This window comes from Aythya fuligula, chromosome 4, assembly GCF_009819795.1.
Source record: "Aythya fuligula isolate bAytFul2 chromosome 4, bAytFul2.pri, whole genome shotgun sequence".
NCBI lineage: Eukaryota > Metazoa > Chordata > Aves > Anseriformes > Anatidae > Aythya > Aythya fuligula.
Window position 1 is genome coordinate 19,290,804 of NC_045562.1, and position 13,587 is coordinate 19,304,390.

The 13,587-nt window shown below is 35.4% G+C and overlaps 1 protein-coding gene across 5 annotated transcripts in view; it reads left to right on the forward strand.

Annotated features, from left to right (window-relative positions):
* Positions 1–13,587, forward strand: part of FAT1 (FAT atypical cadherin 1) — a 108,274-nt gene that overhangs the window by 44,934 nt on the left and 49,753 nt on the right. For all 5 annotated transcript variants that reach the window (XM_032186392.1, XM_032186394.1, XM_032186395.1 and 2 more), the window contains exon 4: positions 11,959–12,020. In XM_032186392.1, the coding sequence (XP_032042283.1) occupies positions 11,959–12,020 (62 nt within the window). The remainder of the gene's footprint in view (positions 1–11,958; positions 12,021–13,587) is intronic.

Consider the following 13,587-nt stretch of genomic DNA (forward strand, 5'->3'; position numbering starts at 1 on the left):
TAGATAGTTTTTTATTACTATTTGCAAGCACTTATGTAGAGATCACTTCTTTTAAATTTTTAGATGATGCTGTTAGAGCTTTTTAAATTAATATTCTGTTATATCTTTAGAAAACTGAGCTGGGAAGAGCAAAAGGGGGAACAAAGTAGCAGTGCAGCAGTCCTTTCCCCCTCCCTCTTTCTGTCCTGGAACCACATAAAACCTTCAGGTCATACTCTATGATTTATGTAATGAAGTGGGAATTTAAAAGAAATTAAGATTTTCTTTCCATTATTCACCCTTACCATACCGTGTCACAGAAATGGTGATGGAGACATAGTCACTGTATAACTAATTTTTATAGTAAGAGCTAAGAACTCCATTTTGAGATTGAATATATAATGTGGGAAATTACAATTCTGGCCAGGGAAGAGTTGTTGGTGAGATAGAATTATGAGCCTCTTGCATAATACCACTACGTATACCACAGTATAATGTCTTGCAGAGGTGTGAGCCTTTCAATGATAGGCTGTCTGAGTAGCATAACTGTAATGAAGTTTGTATATCTAAAAACACTACTACATTAGTATCGATTTCCTATTAAGAGATGTTTATTCAGTCAGAAGTAGTGCCCATATTAACAAACTTGGCTTGATTTTTTGAATGATGAAAATAAAAGATCAAAACCTGAGTGATTATAATTTGTTTTAGCTAAAAAATTCACAGGAGTCAGTCAAAATCTAAACGAGCTAAAGAATTTCTCTCCAAATCTTGAACCAAGACATTTGACAGCAGTTTGTAATCATCTCTGTCATGAGTGTTGCACGGAGGACTTTACATATGGTCTGGTTGCAAAATCAGTTTCTTCTAAATCTGTAGGTCAAAGGCATTTCAGGCTTGTTATAGTTGTATTCTGTCTTGTAAATATAGAAAATAACACGCAATTAAAAGAAAAAGAAGAAAGAAAGAGCAACAGCATTGTGTAAATCAAACACTCACTCAGATATGTTGGGAGTTGGTTGTATAGACAAGTACTGCCCTCAAACAATTACCCGTAATGGTGTAATAACAGTAGTGTTCTTAGTGACATTTGAACAATTTCCTGAGTAATTTTGTAAATTCGTATATTATCCTTAACCCCTTCTTAACGTCAATGAGGAGGATAATGAGGAGGATTACATTGCACAGCATTGTTGCCTGAACTTTGCTTTCATTTGAAAGATTGAAATGAGTAGCCAAAGAAAATTCCAATAAGGTTATTTGTAGGCTGTCTAAAACCCTGAAATATCTCAACATGATAATTTGTGCCTCATTTATCCACATACTCACACTATTTGAATTGGAAGAAGGCACCTCAAAAAAAAATAAATAATAATTTTGACTGATTGATTATTGATAGTGTTAGAACATACGATGTTACTACCAGCATGCTACTCATAGTTCTTGCCTTGGTTCCTTCAGAATATAAGCTTTTGCTTCCAGTGTTATTTCTGTGATAAATGATTGAAAAGCCTCTGCCAAATCTCATTTTCAAATCTTCCTTTGCATGTTGTCCAAAAGCTATCTTTATTTTACCAATAGAAAGATAGTTCTGTTTGTTCCTTTCTTAAGGAGACACATTCTTGAACTCGCCTACGTTTAAAAATGTAGAAGACTGTAATTTTAAAATTGGATTGCCACTTCCACAGTTGACAAAGCAAGACCAGCCATCTTTTGCAGCTGAAGAGCTTTCTTAAGGAAATCCTTGTGATTTAATATAGCGAAAAACAAAAAATGAAACAAATAAGCCACATAGATAAAAATAATAAGTATCCATGGATGGGGGTTCAGAAGGTGAATTTTGCTCTTCCGTAACCTGTATTTTCAAAACTGTAAAGGACTGGATTTTGTCAATAACAGTCAGTTAGTTAGTGTTATATCCTTTCTGTGCAAATCATTTAAGTAAATATTATTTTTTCTTGTTTCTATGTTTTAAAATGTAAAATTAGTTGCATAAAACATTGTGACCTTCACAGATCAGTTTATATTTTATTAATTAATATTTTCATTTAATTACAGTTAACAAACTGTATTATGTGTGTCTTCTTACTCCCCTGTGTTTGTTGTTGTTGTTTGTGATGGTGTCAATTACCCACATGGTTTTGTCATGGAAATCTAAGCTACATCTAATCATCAAGAAGTTCTTGTTTGCACTGGCAATATTTTATGGTCTGTGCACATTCAGGTCCACTGGGTGGTCTCATTTGTATAAAAATAGTCTTAGATGCACTACAATAATTGAGATCAAAACCCACCCTTTAATGTTTTGTTTCCATGGTTGTTATAGTAAGAGAGACCACATAGGAAACTAGTACTTCTGTTCCATTTTCTGGCATCCCATAGGGTTATTTGGAAACTACTTTCCTGAAAGGCACTTCTTCATAGAATAAATGCTTTTAACTACAGATTTTAATTTCCTGTTTAATATGGAACATGCTGGTATAATTTTTCAGAAAATTTTAAACCACAGTACTCATGGTTTAAAACAAATCTAGCAGTACTAAACTTTACTCTTCCTTCTACTAATATACTTTACTGTTTGGAGAATTTATTAAATATCAAAAAGAGTTCAATAGTTTCAAGAGTTCAAATGTTACCTAGTTGTTCTTAACCAAAGCTGTCATGATGTACATGCTATAATTGCACCAAAACAGACGCTGGTATCTATCTTAGTAAAAATGGTTGAATTACACAAGAGCAAGTTTGACGTCAAGGCGATAGCCAACACAGAAATCTGCTCCAGTATTTTCTTTGAGGTCATGTATTCTTAATTAGCTGTAATAACTTCTAAAATCTCTCCATTAAATTTTAGGTTTGTGTAGCAAGATGTAGTTGAAATGCATGAAGGCTCTGATTTTATGGTTGTTGATATGCACCTGTAACTCCAAATCTGTTTGTTGATTAATATGTTCAATTAACTCAATGCAAAAACGTCATGATTAAACTTTGTTTAATTTCAGAGACAGCATTTACCAACTGTTAATAGCAGTTAACAACAGACTGAAGTCCAAAGAGTATTTTTTTTCTTTTTTTTTCTTTTTTTTTTTTTTTTTTATGAATTTGCTACTTCCTGGCAACATACATAATCCATATATATATGTTTCAGTGGTATTATGGGAGATTAATTATGGAATTGTAAAACTGTGACAGAGAAAGTGGCCACAAAACTCATCTTACTCCTTTAATAATTGTTTTCAAATATTTCTCTCAAATAATTATGACTTTTTAAAGCATAACTCAGCGATAGCCACAGTGAGATAAAAACTTCATTTCCTTGCTCAGGGTAAAAAAAAAAAAAAAAAAAGCCAAGTTTGGAAAGGAGCATAGGGTTTCTTTATTCAAACACTACAAATGCAGCAAGATTATGTTAGGTTGGAAAAGGTTGTTCAAGGTGTTGTGAGATTTTATAGCAATAATCCTGCACTTTTTTATTGAAGATAGTAAGTCTCAAAATGAGGGAATAAAGGAGAGTGATGAAGATAAGGTTAGTAAGAGAGTTAATTACTCTAGGAATTTGGGCTTTGAATGGGTGTGACATCACTGTACCAGATAGGGCTGATGGCAAGAGTATTTTTGCAAGGTCAGCAAAGAGATAACAAACTTACAGTTTTCTGTTGATAATAAGATCAAAGTTAATTCTATGGGAAATTTGTCATCACTGTTACTAGCTTCCTTTTAATAATTAAATTTAGGTTTAAGGTTCTTTTTTCACACAAATTTATTTTAAACAATTTTTATAATTTATTAAGTTGGTTTGTGTGTGTGTGTTTGTGTATGTGTTTGTGTGATTTTACCTTATACTGCTTATGACTTCCAATTTTTTTTTTAATCTTCTCAAGTACAAGAGAAACAACCTAAAAAAAGTATATGATTGCCAGTAAAAGCAGCTACTTACTAAATGCTCTCAAGTATTCATCTTTCGAGGTCCCTTCCAACCCCTTCAATTCTGTGATTCCATGATTCAGAATGATGAATATTAGACTTAGGTTAGTTTTTCCAGTGTAGCTATTGTGCATGGGGAAGGGTGTATGGGGGAGGAGGAAGTGGTGTGATTATTTATATAATTATATTATTCTCCAAACAGTTTTACTAGTTAAAAATAAAAAATAAAAAAATGCAGTGGTAGTTATACCATTATCTTAATAAATAAAGGCTGAACATAAAGTACTCCATGACTGTAAAGCTACACAGTTAATGTTATAGGATACGTTTTGAACAGTTTCCTATAATTATATGGTTACTAAACACAGATTTTATACTTCAGCTGAAGTATAGCTCAAATTCCACAATATTTATTGGATTAAATGACTTGGTTATTTACGTAAATCGTTTTTTCCTCTGTATACCATATGTTAATAATCTTTGGTGGGTTGTTTGTCTTTGCTCTCTGCTTGCAGTCACTAAAATGATTAATGAGCACTCTGATCAGCAAATTCCAGGTCTTTGTATCTGGATGCTGTTAAAATAGTTGAGGGAAGTGATTCTTAATAAGTGCAAGGTGCACATAGGAAGTTATACTTTGTAGTTGTACCTTTGAGTACTTTGAGTAATTAAATTGCCTGGCTACTGATTAACTTGAAATGTTGCCAGAGATCTAAGTAACTTACTTTTTGACCCTATATACAAAGCTTGCAGTCCCTCCTAGTAACATGTAACAAACTTATAAACACTGATGTAGTTGTACCTCAATAAATGGCTAATGTGCTGACACAAGCAAGCCCCTATGGTCTAGGCTTGTTATCCCTTATTTAATGCAGTCTTGGGCTGGGTGGAACCAAGATCTCAGTTATTCATTATGTTTCTTTCATAGAGTACTGTTCAAAGGGCAAGACGTTTATTCAAATGGGATAAGTGTGACAAAAATGATTTTTGTGTATGAAATCTAGAGTATATGCATCAGCATCTGAAATAGGAAAGAAGTAACTGCCTAAATAAAAGAAGGTGATCTGCAAAGCCAATGATGTCTGGACTCCTGTGAAGCATTTTAGCCCTTTAAGTCTCAACTTGACCTTGCTGCATGTGCACTGGGAATGGCTGCTGGCTTTTGCCTCATCAGCTGCAGGTGGGAAATGAAGACAGAAAAGCAGCTAAATGCTGAAAGACTGTGCTGGTTGAGTGCAATCATGCTATACTTAACAGAAAAGGAAAACTGATTTCAGCACAGTATACTACAGTAGCATCTCTGTTTTAATTTTTCTAAAGCTAGCTCTTTATAAGTGGTGAAACCCTTTTCTGTAAAATAATCAAATCATGCATGAATCAGGTTCATACATGAAGTGGAAAACTATTCCTTAAGCCCCCAAAGTAGATTTAAACTGCCTAGAAAAGTCTACTAAGCACCAGAGTAGAAGGAGAAACCTGGGCTTTCAGTCTCAAATTTGTCTCATTTTTATACTTACCAGTCTTTTGTTAAAATAATAGAAATGATTACTTTTAAATGCTTCACTTGAGCAGAAAAGGTATTTCCAACCATTTAGCACTTTTAAGTGGTATAGCTAGTTTCTTTTGGGACTGTATGCTTATAATCATATTTTCAGCATTTGAAAATTATTGGTGATGGTTTTGTCAGTGGTTTTATTGAGAGCTGTTAAGGCACTTAGGTCAAGGAAGAGTTTGAAAAGCAAGTCAAATTGCTAAGGAACAATCTTCAGGGCCATGTAATAAAAGAAAAAAGTACCATTTCTTCATGGTATGCTCTCTCTAGTATGATAGTTGATTAAGTTGTTCTTTTTTTTTTTTTTTTTTTTTCTGCTCAGCAGCCTGCATTCATAGTGATATGTTACAAAGTCTCACTGTCTAGCTTGAAATCATCTATATATGACTGGTGGGACATGGACTTTAAATTTTAGCAGCTGCAAAGCTGAAATCTGATCTAAAATCCCTCTTCTATTGCTTTCCATTGACTTATTTTTATTAACCTGTTTATTTACTTCACTTGTGAAGAAATGTCTGGCTTACGTAGAAGACAAGGTTTGACTGTAGTCTTGCCAAAAGTATATCTGAACATAGTATCAATAAAGAATTTATTTAGAAAGGAAGTATGAACCTTTTTTGATGGTCACTGTAAAGTAAATTAAGTGCAAATCATAATTAATTTGAAATTGGTTGAAAGAAAGAAGACTGGGGGAGGGAGGGGGAAACACACTTGTTTTTCCATGGCCATGATGAAACAGTCATGGATTATTAATCATTTTATCCATTCTTTCAGAAAATGTTGAAATACCAAAAGCAGTTCCAAACATCCTAAGAGGTCTTCCTGACAGTGGGACTTGAAGTTCAGTGTATTCATTTATCAGAGAAGTCTAGGATGTGACTTGATCACATTGAGTACTTTAATGAGGAGGAAACTACTGATCCCATACCTAAGGGCACAACAGCCTTTTTTTTTTCTTGAAGAGATGTAATTGGTTATCACTGTACAGAGAATGTATCCTGTAATTGACCCGGTATGTTAGGGTTGTGTTATGCAGTAGTCAAAACTAGGTTATCATTAGAGCCACATGTAAATTTAAAATCCATACTTAAATTCTTACACTGATCGATATTTTTAGACATTGTAAAGAAAATTCCAAGATAATAGTTTTTAATATTCATTAGTAATTCACCATTTTGGAACTCAAACTGGGGGAATGGAAGTGTAAATAATTAAACTGATCTAGAGCTTTAAATTGAGTTGTACTAAAACAGTCTAGAAAAAAAAACATTTCTGCAGACTGGTTATGGTTTGCATTCAGCAGGGAAGACAAAAATCTCGTCAACAAAATGTAACTGTAAAATTATGACTACCCCTTATCAGATTTAATTCCAGTGTCTTGTGTCTGTTGTTGATAAAAATGTTATATCTGCTTTCCATTTCCTTAAACCTTCAGTGCCAATGCATTCAAAGATCAAAAAAGCTGTATTTATTTTTGTATACTACAGTTCAAATACCGTTACACTGCATTCAAACCAAACCAATCAGCTCCAACTCACTGGAAGCAACTAGCAGACTTGGCACCTGGTTTAGTCTTTTGGATTGTGGGGTTTAGGGTTTTGGCTATTAGCCAAACTCCCACCCAGCTGCTCACTCCAGTGGGATGCAGGAGAAACTAGGAAAACCGGAAACAAAGAAGGCTCATTCATCGTGATAAAGACAGGAGGATTGCTTACTGACTCCCATCGCTCCCAGGCTGACTCAACCTGAGGGAAATTAACTTCATTCATTCTCAATCAAAATAGATTCCAATAGAACCACTGAGATGATCCATGTGGCTAATAGAGTGGCGTTACTATTTTTATCATGGTGCCTACCTACTGTCCTAGAATTTTTTAAAAGAGTTTGCCATTTCAGTATTGATTGGAGTTGTTGTTGAGGTGTTATTTTTTCAGATATGGGACTGAGATGCAGAGGTAATGGGATGTAACTAGGCACTGAGATGAAAACATGTGGGATAGAATAAATCCCTACTAATGTCAGCTCCCTTGTGCTATTTTCTTGTAGCAGTTTTCTTAATATTTATGCAATTCAATGCTGTACTTGCATTTTTGTCTGCTTAATATTGTTTGAAGTGAACAACTGAAATAAATTGTATTTGGATACAGTTGTAACTGTTTTGATTTTGCAGTAGACCTCATAGTAGATATCCCCCGAATGTAAACTCTAAGGAGGAAGGAAGGAGGAACAATACAATTGTTTGTTACCTTGTGTGGGGTTTTTTGTTGTTGTTTTTCTCAAGGATGTTTACAATTAGTTTCAATTCATTACAGTACTTTTCCATCTAGTGAGGCATAACTGCTGTGGTTTTATCCAAAGACTCTAAATTATACAGCTGCTGTTATGAAAATGTTACTGGTGAGGTGAGTTTTAAAACATTACTGAATGCAAAGATTGAACTAATTTTCTAAAGGCACCATTTTCTCATCATTAGCTTAGAAATGTTTGTTATAAACTTGTGTTTTCCCAAGGATGGCTGACCTATCTTGACTTACTGTGCACTGATTCCCAGGTGGAATAACAGTGATGGAAATTACTGGAGCTGATAGTTCCTGTTGTGTTCTGGGGAGGACAAGAGGGGAGAAGTGTGCAATAAGAGGGCACAGAAGGAAAACAGGAAAATATGACTGCAAAACAATGCTCTGTGAGTCAGTTTTGCTTCAAAAAGGAATGCGTTGTCACAGTGCTCTTTCAAACACACTCTGTCATTTCTCTCATTCAGCAGTGAACAGATTCTCCACACCATGTAGTAAGGATCTCCAAAGTGATTATGTTACACACTTCTTCAGAAATTAATTAAAAATCATCTTTCATTGTCACTTCTGTGCTTTGCAGCATTGGTAGCTAGGTAGCCAGGGCTCATCACAACCCCAGACTAGCAGCAGAAGAGTAAAACATTTGCTCTAACACAATACACTGCTGTGAGTTTAAGGACAGTGGTTTGGCTTTCCTGTAATGGTGCCTTCTTTTATGTATTTAAGATGAATATCTAAAAATATTTTATTAGAACTGAGAAGCATCACCATGGATGGAAGATGCAGGAGTTGGCTTAGCTAGAGGTTTGCAGCAGTTTTGGCAATAGAGGCAGTTGATCAGACAATGATGAATATAGTCTAGTGAAAGTGAGGTGCAAGTTTCACAGGACTAGCATGATGGGGACAAGGATCACTTTGCTGAATGTTTGTTGGGCAGGAGAATAGGAACAGAGTTAGGCTGGAATTGAGGGCCATTTAATGGTCAGGTGGGGATTTAGTGTATGCAGAAGTGTGGATATTCATTTATGTGTGTAAAGGTAGGGCAATGAGATCTCCAAACTGTTACAGGAAAGAGGGGGAACTCGATCTAAAAACTTTGAGAATGTTAACTCAGTAGAAAGAGCAGACTGTTGGCTCCTGTCATGGGGAGCTGATTTACAGTAAGTCCAAAGATTCTCTCCAACCATCTTAATGAGCAGTCAGAAAAGCCATAGTGCTTGGATTAGGAATGCTGGACTTTACCATCCTGGCTGTAATTCTGAAATGCTCTAACAACAAATTAAATCTATCAGTGCAGCACTGGGTGTTTAGAATGTACAAAAGCTTGAGGGGAAAAAAAGAAAAAAAAAAGGGAAAATCTCAGTGTTTGCTATAATCAAACCCTTTATAATGTTAAACTGTTGTGAAACAAACCTCACTCAAGCTAATGTTTCACTTAGGAAAGTGGCTAGCAGTAAAGGGTTAAATGCAAAGAATGTCATGCATGTGTATGTGATTCTAAATCCAGAAGTGTTACATTTCCTTTGTTGGCACTAGTTTCTGCTGAATTTACAGGATATATATGGTGAAGACTAAGCCCTTCTGTTAATGGTCTGAAGTGTTTTAACAGCAGTGTGGCATGCTTGGTTGAAAAGGTTGGAAGATTTAACAGATCAAAGCATTATACGTTTTGTTCATACTGTATACTTATCTATCTGCTTACCTTTTTGAGTTCTACTGAGCAGCTTCATTAAGAAAAAATATATATGGAACTAGCTTTTCTTTAACAAACTACTGTATGTAGAATAGCGGAACAAGATGGAATTCTTTTTTGGAGTGCTTGCAGCAAAGGGTTTGTGTTTGTTGTTTTTTTTTTCCCCCCCCCAAAGTATTAGCTGGCATTTATTAGCAGTGGTTCCAGTCTTCCAGTCCTTATGGCTCCACTGGGGAAAAAGTGGGTAGGAAACTGCTGAAAGATGCTGTCTTTCTACTCTCATGTGCGCAGTTTTCTACTTGCTGCTGCCATGAGAGATGGAATCTAATATTGTGCAGAGGGTGCAGAATGAATATGGGAAGTGTATTCAGAAAAACACAAGCATAATGAGTTGTTTCTACTGGAATTTCTTTATTCTTGGTCTTTTAGAGACACCCCCCCCCCCAACCCAGCTATTCAATAGCTAACTCATTGAGTGGCTGTGCTGAAACTTACCATTCTCCCTTGCAACTCCAATGAGCCTCAGGGGATTAATGCTTCATGGGAGGGCTTGTGATGGCTTTCTCCAGAGGTATTTGGTGGAAGGGAGTGGTTAGGAGAGCCTGTGTTTCTTCAAGTCTCCTACAAGTCCCTTTGCTCAATGGAAGTAGATGAGGCATCTGCTTGGCCATTTGTTCATTTCCAATTAACGGTTCTGTGCAGCTCCTCATAGAGCCTGTGAAAAAGAAGTGGTGTGGTTTGGCCAGCCTCACCAGGAAATAAGAAGAAAGCTTTGTTTAGAGTATGTGACAGTAAATATTTCCAGTTGTCATTGTTCACAGCTCTGTAATCTCTGTGGGAAGATGTTACCTCAAGGACATTAATACTTTGACACATACTTTCCTCCCTCCCTCCTAAATTCATAGTACTACCACAACAGTTCCCCCCCCCCCCCCCCTTTTTTTTTTCATTCACACTTTTCTTGGAATTAAGGGCAATTATTTCATAAAACTGAAAATAGATACCACAAGGATAGCATACAAATCTTCTGTGTTGCAAAAGTATAAAAAGGTGAAGTAGAAGATGATAGAAATTTGGTCAGAATACTAGGTGTATGATAGATTTGATAAAATGGCAAGTCAAATTGCTTGAAAAACAGGGGGCAGATATGGCCATAATTGAATGGTTGTTCTTTGAACTATTTTTTGAAGAACAGTTGAACCTTTGACAGCTGTAATATTGTGTTATATGTTTTGTTCATATTATTTAGTACAGGCTGTCTGTTTTGTTGGAATATGTAGACTACAATTCTGTTTTGACATAAGCATTGGATAGCTATGCACAGATGGTGTAAAATTCTGTTTCTGTTGGCCTTTCTCTTTTAAGTGAAATTGAAATATTTATTGATGTTGCTGTTCTTAATTATATGCTCAGTTTTTATCAGCTGTGAGACAACTGCTTGAGTCAGGCAGAACTAGTGCTGCACCTGAGCTAATGAGCATGTTTTTTCTGGGAACTGAACCCAAATACTGTTGTTAGCTCGGTTTCTTTGCCACACAAAAGCCATTAAACTGTTTGCAGGTACAAGTTGGCCCTACAAACTGCCATCAGTGTGTTCACTTGGCACTTAGCCTGAGCTAGTAAATCCCAGCTTGGCTTTACACAGAGTTCTGTCTTGTATATTTGAATGCCTGGCACATTTAACCCCCACCATGGGCAAGCCATTCAGCTATAACTGAAAGTTGACTGAGTTTACTTTTCATGAAACTCAGTAGCTAAAATTTTGAGCCTGCTATTAGGGAGCATTGTATAGCTTAGTTCCTTTTGTGTTTAGATCTTATTCATTTTTCACCCTGAATTCTTTGACTTTCCTCATTTAAAGCAAAAAATATCATACCTTCCTAATATTGCATCAAATTTGTATCAAACTCTTGCAACAATATCTAACGTCTTGCACCAAAAACTCATCCTTCTTCTGTGTTACTGCCAGCAGCACTACTGTTTGAGTCTTCATCTCTGCTAAATCAAGCCATCAGGTGTGTCCACATGCACACATACTCAAATTGCTGTTTCACACTATTAGTGCATCTCTTCAGGTCATCCTTACTCTGTTATTGTTGGTAAAAATAAATACAAGCAGATGTTTCCACTGAAGTGATTATTCAAATTATTTATGTAGTATGTGTAATCATTCTTTGAATAAGGTATATGAACACCCTTTGAAAAAAGACTTATTGTGAGAGAAATACATAAATTCCTGCTGTCAGAAACAAGACATGGATGGGTCAGAAAGTAGAACTGCATCTGTTGTCTTAAGGACTACTACAGCTTAGCTTTCAAATAACAAAGAATATTTTCACAGACCTTAAGGACTGGAAACCCCTCAACCATTCCTTTAATGAAAGCTAAGTGCTGCAAAAATGGAAGGGACCACCAAAGAAGAAATTGAGATTGGATATATTGGTGACTACAGGTTTAACATAACCCCCATCCAGATTATTTTCTTAGAGGATCTGATGAATTATTCTTTTATGTTACAGGTCTAATTACAACCACATCTAGAAAACTAGATCGAGAGCAGCAGGGAGAACACATATTGGAGGTAAATAATTTCTTTCATTCTCTGAAAAACAGTGACTACAAGTTAATTATTCTTTTACGGAAAGTTAAGTATGCCATACTTGATTACCATATGAAGAACTTAGATAATTGGATTTCAGAAGTAATTTGTGTCTGTGTTATATTGCAATGCACAAAGCTATGCATTAAAACAGTGTGTTGGGACTTTTTATTAAGAATTAAGATACAAATAAAGGGTATTTTTTTGTTTTTATATCAGTAAGCCAAGATCTTATTTCAAACAGTACAAAGACATGATTGTTAGAAAGAGCACTGTGATTCTTTTTTCTCCTCTATTGAAACAGTCAGTGTTACCCTACTGAATATAGACCTCTGAAAGATACACAGATTTGTTTTCTTTTTTTTTCAACATTGAGAATACAAACAGATTAAGTAGACTTTATTTTTTTTATAACTTATTCATCAGTCACTTAAATAGATCTGTTGACAACGTGCATGACAGATTCTAAGAAGATGACATTTGTGACACAATTCTTTTATTTAGTTACTTTTGATTGATCATCTGGAATTTATGCAATAGATACTCTCCTTCTCTGTCAAAGAACTTGGAAGAAAATGTAGACAACTGTGAGTTTGCCAGTTTCCCGTTACTGTCATGTAATGTGATGGCATTGCCCTTCACCAGCAACTTAATATTCACAGTGATTTTAACATTGTACCTAAGATCTGGAACCATTATTACACACTCCATCTGGATGATAGGTAAAGGACTGCAATATGAGTCACCAAAACAAGCTTTAAAACTTATCTGGTTTTTCTCCAGAATTGTCGGAGCAAATCTGGACTTACTCAGTACTTGCATACCTGTAGGAAGGTTTTCTGATAGAAATATAAGCATAAAAACTGCATAGATTTGTTGGAGAATGTAAACCTCGTTAACATGAACTATTCTTTTGCAAAACTCTGGAGTACAGAGAGTCCTCTTGGGTCTTTTCAATCCCTTAGGCACATTGGAAGCTGAATTAATATGATTTCTTAACATGATTTTAACTTCTATACCAGAATTGGAATGAATTCTTTTCACTTAAGTAGCAATAGGGTGGGATTTCCTCTAAAGTGTGTAGTAGTAATAGAAGCTAAGTGAATTAACTGGCTAAGCTAGAAGTAATAGAAAAGTGAATTAACTGGCAAGTGCTGTTTAGTACTAGACATGTTATTCTTGTAAATTGTAAAACCACTATATTATTCTCTTTTAAATTGCCTCCTGAAATCTGCTTGTGTAAGTTTCCAAAAGCAATTCCTGTCACTTATATCTTATTTCTGTGACCCATTGCTATGTATATTGATTTTAAAATTGGTATCTAATGACTTTTGCTCCTATGCATATTGTATTGGCTTTTCTGTTGGACTTACACATTAAATAAAATGAGCTGTGAATCATTCTCTGACCCCAAAGCCACGTGGCACAGTATGGCTTTGAATGCATATAACTTATCCCTAGAACAGGCTGGCTATCTCCAAGTTGCCTGTTGAGAGTGGTGCCTGAATTCGGTGAATTCCTGACTGTACCTAGGCAATGTTTGCGAGAG